This window comes from Nematolebias whitei, chromosome 1, assembly GCF_014905685.2.
Source record: "Nematolebias whitei isolate Nwh7 chromosome 1, NemWhi1, whole genome shotgun sequence".
In the NCBI taxonomy this organism is placed as follows: Eukaryota; Metazoa; Chordata; class Actinopteri; order Cyprinodontiformes; family Rivulidae; genus Nematolebias; species Nematolebias whitei.
In genome coordinates this window covers 93,004,453-93,020,662 of record NC_056498.1, presented here as the reverse complement: position 1 = coordinate 93,020,662, position 16,210 = coordinate 93,004,453, and the positions used below count along the sequence as shown (strand labels likewise).

General features: G+C 41.1%; 1 protein-coding gene across 1 annotated transcript in view; it reads left to right on the top strand.

The window, feature by feature from the left end:
- The window catches only part of ehbp1 (EH domain binding protein 1), a gene marked incomplete in the record, with an annotated part of 851,057 nt that overhangs the window by 64,546 nt on the left and 770,301 nt on the right, over nucleotides 1-16,210 (top strand). Inside the window, 2 exon segments of the mRNA XM_037681251.1 lie at nucleotides 4,385-4,442; nucleotides 4,542-4,637. Coding sequence (XP_037537179.1) covers nucleotides 4,385-4,442; nucleotides 4,542-4,637 — 154 coding nt within the window.

Sequence of the window (16,210 nt, the reverse complement as noted above, 5' to 3'; positions counted from 1 at the left end):
ATGCGGGGGAAGGTGTTGTCCAAGGCAAAATCTTCAGAAGTATGGACCCGTTAGTACAATTTTTAAGCACACAACCGACATCCAAACACGAGCACGAGTGTCAGACCATAAAATAAACAACAAAATCAGCTACAGAAGAACTAATTTCAGTAACCCCACGACAAAACTCAGGAGCACCTGGAGATTAGCAACTAACTCGGACAGCGAACCCACGAGCACCTGGAGATTATCAGCTAACTCGGACAGCGAACCCACGAGCACCTGGAGATTAGCAGCTAACTCGGACAGCGAACGTCCCAAAAGTCCCGGCGGATAAACACCCGTCAGTACACCGAAGATGGGAGCTCATAACGCATCCTAGCGTCTGTGGACGGTACAAGGACGCATGAAGCGGCCTAGTAAAACGGGCAAACAAAATTTAAGGCACTTATTAACTGTCCCTATGTGTGACTATGTGCTTTCAACTGTGTACAATAGTAACACTGCAAAGAAAGGCACACAAAAACAACAACAGTTTAACCTTAGATGCTTAAAACCGCCGAAAGTCCATGGTATATATTAGCCCATCAAAAGTAAACACCATCCACAGTCAAGCTAAAAATTTAGCGTAACCAATGGCAGAAATTTTCGGATAAAAAGTTCTGCTCACCTGAATGAGAAGGCACCTTCTTGAGACTGCAAATGGAACTGACCAGCCGATGTAGGAAGCTCACAACTGCTCCCACCCCGTTCCTGCTTCAAGATCCTCAACGTCGGGGGTCACCAATTGTAAGCGTTATTCAAAGGTCTGAAGCAGGCTCTGAACAAATGTGCACAGTATTATTGTAGGTTTATTGTACAGATAAGTGGAAATCACAAACTCACATGACGTCTGCCCCTTTCACCTGAACAGCCGCCCCGTTTACAGAAAGCATCACCTTTTTTCGTAAGAAACTGGTCACACCCCTTGGTGTCATCATCTCCGCTCATAGGACAGCCTGCTCTTACCACGTGACCAGCCTCTCAGCCAATAATACTTCCATCTGTAATGTAAACAATCAAGTGTCAGGCTTGCAGGCGTGTAACTAAAACTCCTTCCTACCGGAAACAAAAATCCAGAAATAACGGTTCTGCATCGGTTTAATATGCATTTATACTGCAGACCATAGGTGTACACAACTTTCAGTAACATTACAAAACATAATACTGATAGAAATATATTTCACAGACATTAAAGTCAAAACAACCTAAACTGAAGTACACAAGAATAACCAAACACAAATTCTAAACTCAAAACAAAGAATAAAATCATTACAATGATGACACTTTGCTTTCCACTTCTACAGCACCCAGAACAACACGTGTTAAAGAGCAGCGTGTTAGCATTCATTGACAATTAAGTCTCAAAAATGGAAACTTTTTCAACTTAATAAAACTATATTCCTTCTCCAAGTGAAAGACAAGTTGAACGATTTGATTTAACACATTGTCATTGAGACTTTTCTTTTGATGACCTTTACCTTCGAGTCTCCTCGTGGGTTCATGAGGCTCATTAAGTGTGGTGATAGAGCCTTGAGGTTGGACTGATATGTAAAAAAATAAAACACTGCAGAAATAATTTTGCCTTGAGACAAATGGCGTACATGTTAGCACAATAGATATTGCACAAAGGAGAAAACAGGTGAATATTTGTAAGTGTCTGCACTCTGATACAGCATGTGTTGATAAACAAAAGCTGCTTTATGAATGGCTTCTTCTCAAGGCTCAGATTAGCTATGTTTACATGGACATAAGTAATCAGATCAAATGGCCGTTCGGAATTAAAACGCGTCATATAAACACCCCGTTGGGGTTATTTTTTTGTTTATTCAGTGTGATCCGAAATAATTTGTGATCAGAACGAAACAGGTCATTTATGCCGATTCATAACCCGAATGGTGCGCATGTAAACACTTTATCTGTTCGCTTTTTTCTGATGGTGAAAACTGGTCTGACTGCGCATGTGCGACTTTGCCATTTCCGCCTGGGTAATGCTAATAATATTAGCATGTCGGGGAAGCAAAACTGGTCGGTGAGCGACACAATATTTCTACTATAAACTTTGAAAGAGCTCAAAATGATCTGTATTACCTGTAGCTCAGTCAGGGAGTGCATTAACGTCTCCACCGTCATTAAAACCTGTCGCAAGTCCATTTTGGGTGCTCAGGTTTGTTTACGTTCATCCCGGAAGTAAACCGGAAGTAGAACTACTTCTTCTGTGTTTTTTTTTTTTAAAGGAGAGATTACCACTCTGTGCATGTCAGTACTTCTGTTCAGAACAAAGCCCGCTGCATGTGAACGCTCGTCATGAACAGATTGTGCCCATGTAAATGATACATTTGAATTATTTAATTGGAAAACATTTCAATCCAGTCAAAAAATTTTGTGCATGTTGTCATTTGCTTTCTCCCGTCTCTCCTTTTGCTATTCATTCTTTCTCTTCTTTCTCTGTTAACACTGTCTCATTGTTTACTTGACCACTTGCTTTGGTATTGTACGTCTGCAAGTCTTTGACTTCTGGGCTGTTAAACTTGCGGTATTTGTGGGCATTTTGAGCAGCATTACAGCTACCGGTACATGTGAAACACACTGACTAAGAAATGTTCCCACATTTGATTGAGGTTGTGCATAATTTACTGTAAAAATGCCTATGTAGTTGGGTTCCTCAATATTTCAATGACTTTGAGGCTTGATAAGATGCACTTACAGAAATATTAATGTACACACAAAGGTTGTCTTTAAGCTTAGACTATTAAAGGACAAAATGACCTAATTTCCTTAAATGCCAAAATTGAATAGTTTTTATTTGATACTATTTCTATCTTAACATGTGATTCTTGACCTGCCATTGTGTATCTGTTCCTATCAAGGGACAGAGTCAATTTTTATGATGGGGTTATTCTAATAGTGATTAGAAATGTACTTGTTTTGTATAGCGTCAAGGATTGAAGTTAAATCATTTAATTGGTTGGCTGATAAATAATTAGCAGCATATACACTTGAGTGTACTAAGCCAATTAAATATCATGCCCATCTGTGGGGTGCACAGTGTTGTAACATGTGACACAATGTACTTGTTTCTCATGACGGGTGTGCCTTCTGTTAATACAACACCAGCAGACGCCAAAAAAGATACTGATCGTTATGCAAATTTTCTAAAATGTTTTTATTAAGGAAAATAGTAAAATATTATTTCTTTTTTTTTTAGAACATACATTTTTTATCATTTTAAAGGGGAACATATGTAAAGATCTACATTTGTAACTGGATTTACACTGAACCTTTAAATCAAGTGTAGCACACGTAAAAAAAAATGTACTGAATGACATTGGATCCCTGGGCAAAATTAAATTTACTTATTTATTTATAGATTTTAATGTGGACGAGTTATCAGCTGTTATATTCATAGGCCTAAAACAAACCAAGTTGCCTTTAAAAATTGGCCATTGGTTGCCATGCTTTAAAAAAAAGTATGTGTCAGCCTTTGAAACCTTGTCGGTTAGTTATGATTTTAGTTGGCTTTTGTCCTAAATTAATTTTTCTTGATTTGCTTGTCTAGTCTGTCTTCCTCTAAATATATTAATTAATTGTGGAGTTTGATTTTGTCCTTTTGTGTTCATCATTTGTTAGGTTTTTGTGTTTTTAACAAGCTTCTATGATTGAGGCATTGCTGACTTGCATTGAAATGAAAATTACCGGTAGCTATTTTTATTTTAGTGTTTTTGTCTTTTTTTTCAAATGACTTGTCAAAATTAGAATTCAAACCCCTTTTATTACCATCTCACTTTTTTTGAAGGCAACTTGTTTCTTTTTCTGTTCCGTTCTTTTGCTTGTTTGTTGCCTCACTTCTCCCATGCAAATTGTTATTAAGGAATGTGGGTAAAGACTGAAAGAGGTGACTTTTACAGCACATTTGCACAGCACTGAATACTATACCATACCATACCATACCAATTTATTTCTAAAGCACTTAAAATACAACAAGCAGCCGTCTGAAGTGCTGTACAAAATTAAAAACAAACAAAAAACAGTAAAACAATAAAAACAAATAATCAGAACATCTACGTACTACAGTGAATACTATATATTGTTGGAGAATGTCCAATTTTTGCTGCATTCTACAGATACAAAACATTGAGTCAGTTGCCTCATGATTTATTCACACTGTGAGATTGTGAAGCTCTGTGTTCTTGTGTGCATATATTTGTATTGTAGAAGGCTTTATGAGTTGAGACATTAGGTTACAAGCACAGTCTGCCAGTCATGTTGTATGATTTGGTGGAGACTTATATCTGTCTTTACTGATTACCGGTAATATAGTTGGCCCTTTTCCTTCATTTTAATTTTAATTTTTCCTACTTCACAGGCAACCAGACAAATTGGTGGTGGTTTGGACACGTAGAAGTCGGCGGAAATCATCTAAAGTAAGTGGCATTCAGTAACTAAGGATATAAAGATTAAAAAAACTTCTGATTTCCAAATTTAATTGCCTTGTTTTTGGTTTGTGTCCTCCTGTCCTGCAGTCCCACAGCTGGCAGCCAGGTATCAAAAACCCATACAGAGGAGTTGTAGTGTGGCCAGTACCAGAGAACATAGAGATCACTGTCACTCTTTTTAAGGTATGTGTTAAAGTAAAATTGATAAAATTTGGTAGATTTAAAACTGTTTACCAGGTTTTTAATATGCATTATTAATGACTTGGGTGTCTGAATACATGCACTCGTACCATTGTTAGTAAACTGCGTACCGTACTGCCTGCTGATGGTGTAGCTCACTACTCAGTGTCCTGTGTCTGTTTACCCAGACAGAGGTCTGGTTTAGGTTTAGGTGATATGGCTCAAATATAATATCGTGATATTTCAGATCATTCTGGCGATAACGATAAATTTTGACATATAATACCCCCCCCCCCCCCCCAAATCGTAGTTATTCATCCATCCATCCATCCATTATCTTTTACCCGCTTCTTCCATTTTGGGTCATGGGGGTCGCCGGTGCCCATGTCCAGCAATCACTGTGCGAGGGTCGGGGTACACCCTGGATAGGTCACAATTCCATCACAGGGACACATAGAGACAAACAACCATTCACTCTCTCACTCACACCTAGGGACAATTTAGAGTTACCAATTAGTCTCTAGCCTAGAGACAGTTGAGCTGTCTGTACCTGCAGTTTAGAGCTGGATGGAGAGATGCAGCCGAGCCACGCATTGTTTGTTTTTAGCTTTTTAGTTAGCTAGTATTGCACACAACTAATTAGTGTTACGCCAGTACCGACAGGTGGAGTGGGGGTGCACAGTTCGGTTTGGTCGTTCGGCGCACTCAGTTCTGTTAACGGTGCGGGGCGTTTGACGTATTAAGTCATGAAATTCGCATATCATGATATCATTTATTTTCCCAGGCAAACTTTTTTTACCGTTATTATCGTGAACGATATGACATGGCCCAGCCCTAGTCCTCTTTGTCTTCCTCCACAAACACATACCTGTCTTTGTTTGATCAACAAATTTGGGATTTCTTAGACAGTAAACATTAGACAGTGGTTTATAATGAGTCATAATCAAGATTCATAGACAAATCCTGTCACTGTATCTCCAAAAGTTTTGATGTCATCTCTGCTTGGCCTTCCTCATGCATATATTTATCATGATGTCATAAGTATTTTGCTTTTTCTGTGCTGAGGTTTTTTTTGCAACTTTCACACTGTGTCCCATCTAGGACACAGTGTGAGATATAATTTTTATTGTATACCTCCCCTTCTCCCGTGTTTCTCTTTTCCTATCTAAACGAAAAAAGCAGCGCCTCCCACACAGCCGTGGCGTGAGACACCTCCGTCCCCCCCATGTTTGTTTGTTTATGTTTTACTCGGACGGGCTGTACTGAAATATAATTTTGTTGCGCTTCGGTGCAATGACAATAAAGACAATTCTGATTCTCTGCTTTCACGAGGATCTGCTCAGCTTTCATGGCCTTGCGTGCTGATGTTGCTTCCCTTCCACTTCCTTTCCTACAATAAACAGACAGCTGTTGCTGTTTTTTGCAAAGAGACACAAAACATTAACCACTAAAGACAACCTTGAAGTTAAATATTGACATTCTAAATTATTAGCTACAAGTAAGTGTCTTTATAGAACATTTCTGATTATTATAAATAAAATGGAGGTTATACAGGTCCTTCTCAAAAAATTAGCATATTGTGAAAAAGGTCATTATTTTCCATAATGTATTGATAAAAATGAAACTTTCATATATTTCAGATTCATTGCACACCAACTGAAATATTTCAGGTCTTTAATTGTTTTAATACTGATGATTATGGCATACAGCTCATGAAAACCCAAAATGCCTGTCCCAAAAAAATAGCATATTTCATCCCATCAATGAAAGACAAGTGTTTTTAATACAAAAAGCGCCACCTTCAAATAATCATGTTCAGTTATGCACTCAATACTTGGTCGGGAATCGTTTTGCATGAATGACTGCTTCAATGCGGCGTGGTATGGAGGCAATCAGCCTGTGGTACTGCTGATGTGTTATGGAGGCCCAGGATGCTTCGATAGCGGTCTTAAGCTCATCCAGAGTATTGGGTCTTGTGTCTCTCAACTTTCTCTTCACAATATCCCACAGGTTCTCTATGGGGTTCAGGTCAGGAGAGTTGGCAGGCCAATTGAGCACAGTAATACCATGGTCAGTAAACCATTTACCAGTGGTTTTGGCACTGTGAGCAGGTGCCAGGTCATGCTGAAAAATGAAATCTTCATCTCCATAAAGCTTTTCAGCAGATGGAAGCATGAAGTGCTCCAAAATCTCCTGATAGCTAGCTGCATTGACCATGCCCTTGATATAACACAGTGGACCAACACCAGCAGCTGACATGGCACCCCAGACCATCACTGACTGTGGGTGCTTCACACTGGACTTTTGGCATTTTGGCATTTCCTTCTCCCCAGTCTTCCTCCAGACTCTGGCACCTTGATTTCCGAATGACATGCAAAACTTGCTTTCATCCGAAAAAAGTACTTTGGACCACTGAGCAACAGTCCAGTGCTGCTTCTCTGTAGCCCAGGTCAGACGCTTCTGCCACTGTTTCTGGTTCAAAAGTGGCTTGACCTGGGGAATGCGGCACCTGTAGCCCATTTCCTGCACACGCCTGTGCACGGTGGCTCTGGATGTTTCTACTCCAGACTCAGTCCACTGCTTCCGCAGGTCCCCCAAGGTCTGGAATCGGCCCTTCTCCACAATCCTCCTCAGGGTCCGGTCACCTCTTCTCGTTGTGCAGCGTTTTCTGCCACACTTTTCCCTTCCCACAGACTTCCCACTGAGGTGCCTTGATACAGCACTCTGGGAACAGCCTATTCATTCAGCAATTTCTTTCTGTGTCTTACCCTCTTGCTTGAGGGTGTCAATAATGGCCTTCTGGACAGCAGTCAGGTCGGCAGTCTTACCCATGATTGCGGTTTTGAGTAATGAACAAGGCTGGGAGTTTTTAAAAGCCTCAGGAATCTTTTGCAGGTGTTTAGAGTTACGTCGTTGATCCAGGTTAATAGCTTTTTTAGAGAACCTTTTCATGATATGCTAATTTTTTGGGACAGGCATTTTGGGTTTTCATGAGCTGTATACCATAATCATCAGTATTAAAACAATTAAAGACCTGAAATATTTCAGTTGGTGTGCAATGAATCTGAAATATATGAAAGTTTCATTTTTATCATTACATTATGGAAAATAATGACCTTTGTCACAATATGCTAATTTTTTGAGAAGGACCTGTACAAACACCAAGACAAGGCTTTAATAACCCATCAACATATTATAGTCATAAAAAAAATTCTGTTTGATGCTAAAATTGTTTCATTTATGGTCTCATGGGAACTGTAAATTTAACTGTAGGCTGTACAAGCTTTGTTTGCTTCACTAAGACTCCCACTGAGGAGCAGACTCTCATTGTTGGCAGCTCCATAGTTCGAAATGTGGCACCTGCGACTCAAACCAAATACAAATGCATTCCAGGGGCCAGAGCGGGCGACATTGAATCCCACCTGAAACTACTGGCTAAGGCTAAGGTAAAGTACAGTAAAACCATTATTCACTTCGGCAAAAATGGCTCTCTGCTACGCAAATCAGAGGTCACTAAAATTAATGTTTTTTTTGGTGTGTAACTTTGCAAAAACTACGTCTGACTCCGTAGTTTTCTTCGGCCCCCTCCCCAACCTGTCCAGCGATGACGTTTGTTTGTATGTCAGCTTTAAACCGCTAGGTGTCCAGGTGGTGCTTTGAAAACAATGTAGGATTTGTAGACACCTGGAGTGCATTTTGGGGAAAACCCAGTCTGATATGGAGAGATGGAATCCATCCCACCTTAAATGGAGCAGCACTTTTCTCTAAAACTTAGCTGATTCAGTTGGATATCCGGGTTGTTGACAATTAACGGTCCAGCCTAGAAATTAGTCCAAGAAGCAGAGATGTAGTCTTCCACACTTCTCTGCTGCTTCTTCTTCTTCACCCACACCCCATTGAAACAGTGCCAACTCGCCCACGGCTCCAATCAAATAAACCAAAAATCAGCTCTAAAACATAAACCATAAAAATTTTAATAAAATAAACACAACTACCAGAACAAAATCATAAAATCATTAAATGTGGACTATTGAACGTAAGATCTTTTTCCTCAAAATCCCTGTTAGTTAATGACCTGATAATTTATCATCATACTGATTTATTCTGTCTGACAGAAACTTGGCTAAAACAGGACGATTTTGTAAGTATAAATGAATCCACTACACCTAATAATTTAAATTTTCATGTTCCTAGAACAACTGGTCAAGGCGGAGGTGTAGCTTCTATTTTTCAGTGGGGACCAATGTTCCCTCTAATTTTTCATGTGCTTGGGCAAACACAAGCTCCCTGAGTGCACTGAGGACCACTGTGAGCAACATCAGATGTGCATGCTGTGGTCACACACCATCATCACGCCTGTTCAAATCATGGGATCATAGCAAGTTACATGGCTTATTAAAATAATCAAATTACAGCAGCAATTTCCATTAGCTTACTTTTAATAAAAGTGATTTGGCCCACTTCAAATGAAAAAGACAATAATTTTGTTGTTCATGAGGTGTGTAGTATATGTGAGAGTCCTGCCTTGGTCTGGGTGAGGGTCCTGCTCTGGAAGATGTTCAGAAACACGGTGGCCATTGGTGTCAGAAGCATATTTGTAATGTCGTGGGGGGGGGGGGGGGGGGCATACTGGTGAGGGGGGTGGGGGGTCTGGGGGTCCTCCCCCAGAAAATAGACATTTTTGAATAAAATTGATGCCATTTCCTGCATTCTGGTGTATTTTAACGGTTGTTAAATATCTAGTTTTTAAGACCAAAAACATGTATGTTAGTCTGCCTTCAGGTCCAGGCCTCTTGAAAAAGAGATCTGTGATCTCAATGGAATTTGCCTGGTTAAATAAAGGTTAATAAATAAATAGCTTTACTTAGAGAAGTAACACTTGCTTCAATAACTATGTTAGAGTTAATGACACAACAAGAAGCAGCTTGAACAACAGCTCTCCTTGTGTGAATAGAGCATGCTTCACTTCTCTCACGCATCCTAGTCACAGTCTAAGAAACACAGTGTAACCTAAGTTAAATTTTAGGGGAAAAAAATCACTAGATAATATGAAACAATAATAATAATAATCACTCCTTCTTACTAATAGCCTAGCATAAAGCAAAGATAATAATCTATCATGTTTATTAGTAGCTTAAAATGCATGTCCAAACCACTGTCACTCCTCTGGACATGTCCAAACTATCTCAGTCTGGCCTTTATCTCACAGTTGTTCAACCTGTGCTGTACCTCTGCTGATCTAATTCCTAACCTTATCCATCCTTGTCACTTCTAAGGAGAACCTCCTCAACATCTTCATTTCTGCCACTTCCAGTTCTCTCTTCTGTCTTTTTGTCAATGCCACTGTCTCCAGACCACACAACATAGCTGGTTTCACCACTGTCGTAAACTTTTCAGTGTTTCCCCTACCATTATACAAGCGCGGCTGAGATGTGTGTCTGTCTCTCTCCTCTCCCACCCCCCTGCTCTAAAGCTGTAAAACTGTTGGTGCAAACAGTGCACGGCTGTGTCTTTGTCCCATCCCCACCCACAAGACTGTAGGTCTGAGCTGCACAGCACGCTGTGCAGCTCAGGATGTGTCTCCGTCCCCCCCCCCCCGGACAAAAATCACAGACGGGATGAGTGCCCCGCCATGGCAAGTTATCTAGAGGAAACGCTGCTTTTCCTTTGACCATCCAGATAGAGATAAGATAGAGCATCCTGTGCTCCAGCATCAACATGTGCCATGGAGGCTGCACAGCTGCAGAAATAAAAGCTTTACAGAGAGTGGTGAAGGCTGCACAGAAGACTGTTGGAGTCAGTCTCCCCACCATTACAGACATTTACACCTCCAGATGCAGGAAGAGAGCCACCTGCATCATGAAGGTCCCCACTCACCCAGCACACACACTTTTGCCCTGCTCCCCTCAGGAAGGAGGTTGAGGATCATTAAGTGTAGAACCACTAGACTGAGGAACAGCTTCTACCCTGAGGCTGTTAGACTCATGAATCTCTAACCAGAATAATCACTGTGAAAAAAAATCACATCATGTTGCTACTGTACCACATGTGGTGCGAATGACAATAAAGAATCTCTGACTCTGTCTCTTTGACTCTGACTCTGATATAATACACCAAGCACTACTGTTTGCTAACACAGCATGATAAAAAAAAACGGCTACAAATCATGGGATTAGCTTACTTACCTCCTTGTTTGACGTCATACGACCGTAAACTTCTGTGATAAATTCACATTGACAAATATTATTCCTTGATATAATAATAATAATAATAATACTTTATTTATAAAGATTTTAAAACAACCACAGCTGCCACAAAGTGCTGTACATATAAAATCAAGAACATTTAAACACATTTTCTACCTCCTCCATGTACAGGTTGGCAACAATAGGAGAAACTGGAGACCCCATAGCACACCCATGTTTCTGCCTATAATATTGCTCCCCATATGTGAAGTAGGTTGACTGCAGGCACAGTTTCAAGAGTTGACACAGTTGTTCTGTGGAAAGTGTGGTCCTGCTGCTCAGAGTGGTGTCTGATTTTAATTTTAAACTGACCACCTCTACTGCATCATCAACAGGCATGCACGTAAAGAGAGCCTTGGCGTCCTTTTCAGGGACACCACCAAGTCATTGGTTCAGGTATGTTGACGACACCTGGGTTAAAATCAAATCTCAGGAAGTCCAACATTTTACTGACCACATCAACTCTGTGGATAAATACATCAAGTTCACACGAGAAGATGAAAAAAATGGCAAGTTGGCTTTCTTGGACTGTGAGGTCTCAGTCTTTGATAGAGGACATTTGCAAACTGAGGTGTACCGCAAACCCACCCACACAGACCAGTATTTGCAGTTTGACTCCCATCACCCTTTGGAGCACAAGTTAGGAGTCATCAGGACTCTGTATCACAGAGCAGACAGCGTCCCCACTAGCTCAGGAGCCAGGCAGAAGGAGAAATCCCACACAAGACAGGCTCTAGAGCAATGTGGATATCCTAACTGGGCCTTCCTGAAAGCAGAGAAGAAACCCAAACAGGACTCCAGTCAGCCAACAGGTGAAAGGGAGGAACCCAGACCAGTGGTCATTCCATATGTTGAGGGAGTGTCAGAGAAACTGAGACATTTATTTTCTAAACATAACGTCCCAGTGGCTTTTAAACCCCAAAATACATTACGGCAAAGACTGGTTCATCCCAAAGATCCAGTCCCCCGGCACAAACAGAGCAGTGCTGTGTATGCTGTTCAGTGTCAGGAGGGCTGTGATCAGTCTTACATCGGGGAAACAAAACAGCCACTGGCCAAAAGGATGGCCCAGCACAGAAGATCAACATCATCAGGCCAGGACTCTGCGGTCTACACTCATCTCTAGGCCAGCGATCACTCTTTCAGGGATGAAGATGTTCACATCCTGGACAGAGAGGAACGATGGTTTGAGAGAGGAGTAAAGGAGGCCATCTTTGTGAAAAGAAATCGTCCATTGTTAAACAGGGGTGGAGGTCTCCGGGTTCAACTGTCCCCCTCTTACAATGCTGTGATTGCTAGTATCACTCAGCCCTCTATGAACAGTAAACAGCCATCAGTGTGCTAATGATCCATTGTTAGGCTGATGGTCCTTCTTGAGCATGTGATCAGCTGGTTTTGGTTGTCAGCAGCAAAACTGGTTGATCCACTCTGAGACGGTGCTATTTAAGAGACTGAGCTGAATACAGCTCCTCAGACTGAGGAAGTCTCTCGGATGAAAGACGAAACGTTTCTACATTTTTTTGCTGATTTGCTTTGTTTTGTTTTTTTGAATGTCCAGAGGACCAGATTTAACTTTTTTAGATTTTTCTACCTGGATTATTGAGCATGCATCAGGATATAGTTTATCATTATTCCTGTCAGGAAATCAGAAAAGTCATTCAAAAAATCCTTATTATATTTAGGGGCTCTGTAGATGACAGCACACAGTGCGCTGCACACCTCAAATAAAGTCACCTCGAAGCTGGAAAAAGAAGACGGTGCAGTGCACTGCTTGCATTTAAAGTTGTTTTTATAAACCACCGCCGTTCATCCTCCATGGCCTGACATCCGAGGGGAGCTCAGATAAGAGCAGCCGTCTGGTAAAAGTTCAACAAAAACACTGGAGTCATCAGCCTCAACCCAGATCTCTGTGATGCAGAGCAAATCCAAATGACGGGAACTGAAAAAGTCTTGCAGGATGAAAGTTTTGTTTGTCAGAGATCTGGCGTTCACCAGGCCAATCCTTGCAGAAACCGCAGCCTGTAAACTGACAGGCGCTAGGGCCTGGGGCAGCATCTTCAGATTTACGAAGTAGGATCTGGAAGGGGGCAGCACGGTGGCGCAACTGGTAGAGCTGCTGCCTCTCAGCGAGCAGGTCCCTGGTTCAAATTACGGTCCGGGGGCCTTTCTGTGTGGAGTTTGCATGTTCTCTCCATGCATGCGTGGGTTTTCTCTGGGTACTCTGGTTTCCTTCCACAGACCAAAAACATGCATGTTAGGCTAATTGGTAACTCTAAATTGTCCCTAGGTGTGAGTGAGAGAGTGAATGGTTGTTTGTCTCTATGTGTCCCTGTGATGGACTTGCGACCCGTCCAGGGTGTACCCCGCCCCTCGCACAGTGATTGCCGGACATGGGCACCAGTGACCCCCGTGACCCAAAATGGAAGAAGCAGGTAAAAGATAATGGATGGATGGATGGGATGGATCTGGAAGGCAGGAAATAATTTGGGTTGAAGTCAAGTCAAGTCAGCTTTATTTATAGAGCACATTTAAAACAGAACCTGTTATCAAAGTGCTTAACAACAACAACAACAACAATCAATGAGAGTAAAATTAAAGAGAAAAACTATATATACAATACACTAATAATAACTGAAGAATTAATAAAAAGCTTTTAAAACATAGGGTCACAGATAAAAAAAAAACCCACTAGATCAATTTACACTGTGTGAAATGCCTGCGAGAACAGATGTGTTTTAAACAAGGATTTGAAGTGAGGAAGGGAGGTGGCCTGCCTCATGTTGGGGGGCAGGTTGTTCCAGAGTTTGGGGCCCATAACTGAAAAAGCCCGATTTCCTCTGAGCTTCAGTCTTGTTTTTGGAACAACCAAAAGCAGCTGATCAGATGCTCTCAGGGCCCGAAAGGGAACGTAAGCTTCCAGAAGCTCAGAGAGGTAAAGGGGTGTGAGGCCATTTTAGCATTTGAAGGTCAACAGAATAATTTTAAAGACTATCCTCGTATGAACAGGGAGCCAGTGAAGGGAGTACAGAACTGTAGTAATATGTTCAGACCTACGAGTTCTGGTTAAAAGCCGAGCAGCAGCATTCTGGATGAGCTGAAGACGTGAGATGGAGGCCTGACTGATCCCAGCATAGAGTGCATTGCAATAGTCCAATCGGGTCATGACAAAGGTGTGGACTAGTTTCTCAAGGTCGGGTCTGGACAATACTGGCTTGAGCTTAGCTACCTGTCTGATTTGGAAGAAGCTTTTCTGCAGAACAGAGTTGATTAGTTTGTCAAACTTGAAGTCAGAGTCTAAAACCATCCCAAGATTTTTACCAGACTGCTTAAGATATGGCTGAAGAGAGTCCAGGTTGACAGGATCATTGGCGGCAGTTGAGCTAGGGCTAAAGACAATGACTTCAGTCTTCTCATTGTTAAAACTTAAGAAATTTGAAGCCATCCAGGCCTTAATGTCGTCCAGACATTTTAACAGAGGGTGAATGGAGCAAACACTTGTTGGTTTCACAGGCAGGTAGATCTAGCAGTCATCAGCATAGCAATGGAATGAAAGACCATGTTTCCTCAGGATGGACCCCAGTGGAAGCAAATAAAGTGAGAACAGAAGGGGTCCAAGAATCAAACCTTGTGGGACCCCGCAAGAAAGAGGTAATGAGGCGGATACATTATTGCCAACCTTGACACAGAAACTCCCGCCACTCAGGTATGAGCGGAACCATTCTAATGCATCACCTGTGATCCCAACCCACTGTTCCAGCCGTGATATAAGGATACTGTGGTCAACAGTATCAAAAGCAGCAGTAAGGTCCAGGAGCCCAAGTACCACAAATTGACCAGAATTGTTTGATATCATAATATAGTTACAAACCCTTACTAATGCTGTTTCAGTGCTGTGTAGTTGCTTAAAACCAGATTGAAAAATCTCGAAGATTCTTTTCTCATGTAGTAGAACATATCTGTCATATATTCATACTGTTAAAACGGATTCTTTCATTTTTCTGGACTGTTTAATAACGTGCACCTGAATTTCATAAAATGTGGACGTGAGACGTTAATTATCTTTGACCCATCAAAATGAATGCGGTCATTTATTAACAGAATCAAGTTTAACACATCACACATTTACATTAATTGGCAAGAATTGAAAATAACGACAGCTTATTAATCAGTTTTACAGGAGTGATAAACAATGCGGCGATTGTTTTTTCACTATCAGCAGAACAGCAGACGTCAGATCACACGGCGGTGATTGAAAACTTTGCTTCAGACATTTCTAAAATTATCTGTAATGATTTTAGCAGATAGAAGAATTTTAAAGGTGGAAAGATGAAGTTTATCTACAGAGAGATGTGTGAGGGAATTTGTCTGTTTTAACCAGAACCGCACGCTCCTTTGGACCAGCTTATTCCAACGGTACACTTTCGGTTGAAGATCGACTTTTTACCTTTTCTGAAGATATATCAGTTCTGGCGTGAAGTCCCACTTCGAGCCACCTTTTCAGCGTCTCCGTAAGAGCAGCTAAAAACCTCGGGAGTCGTGTGGAGGTCATCCAAAACAGACTTTCATAATTCCCAGAATCTCCTCTCGTTCAGCTTAGCGGCAGCTGTATTGAGCATGCTGCATTCCAGCATTCTGCATTCTGGAACTCCAAAACTCTCTGGTTGAACTAGGAAGTGCCAACATTTAAAGGGCTCTACTTCCGGTTCCTTTGGGAGTTTCTGATTGGTCGATGGACCAAAACAGAGGTGTGTTTTGTGATGTAAGGTGTTATGAAAAGTCAAGGAAAAGATTAAGATTGCTTAAGAACAGACAGAAAGATATTATGAAGGAACCAGACTTAGTGGAGTCACCTCTTCCAGTATCTTGCTGTAAAAGTTAAACATGACATTTATTTTCAGTAAACTTTCAGTTGACCGAAACTTGAACTTCGACACACTTACAACTTACTCACTTCAAACAGACGATCAAGAAATGAATCATTACTCTGTAACGTATTCCAACTTGATTTCACTTTGAATGAGGATTAACAATCATTATACTGTTTCACAGTTAATTAAAATAATTAGTTCACTTCAACATGTAAACATTGTTTGAACTAACACAATTTGATTATCAAAACATTTGTAAAATAGTAATGATCATAGAGAATTGTCCTTTTTTACTTGATTAATTCAAGAAAGAAAGTCTCAGGATGGGTCAACCTGTATTTCTGGATGCAAATCAATGAAATGACAAGTTCTGTCCCAATGGTCCTTAGGTCAAGGTTTTGACCTTCAGGCCTAGTTCACTACAGTCCCCCCTTTGGAAATCATCGCCTGTCCATGGGGATGA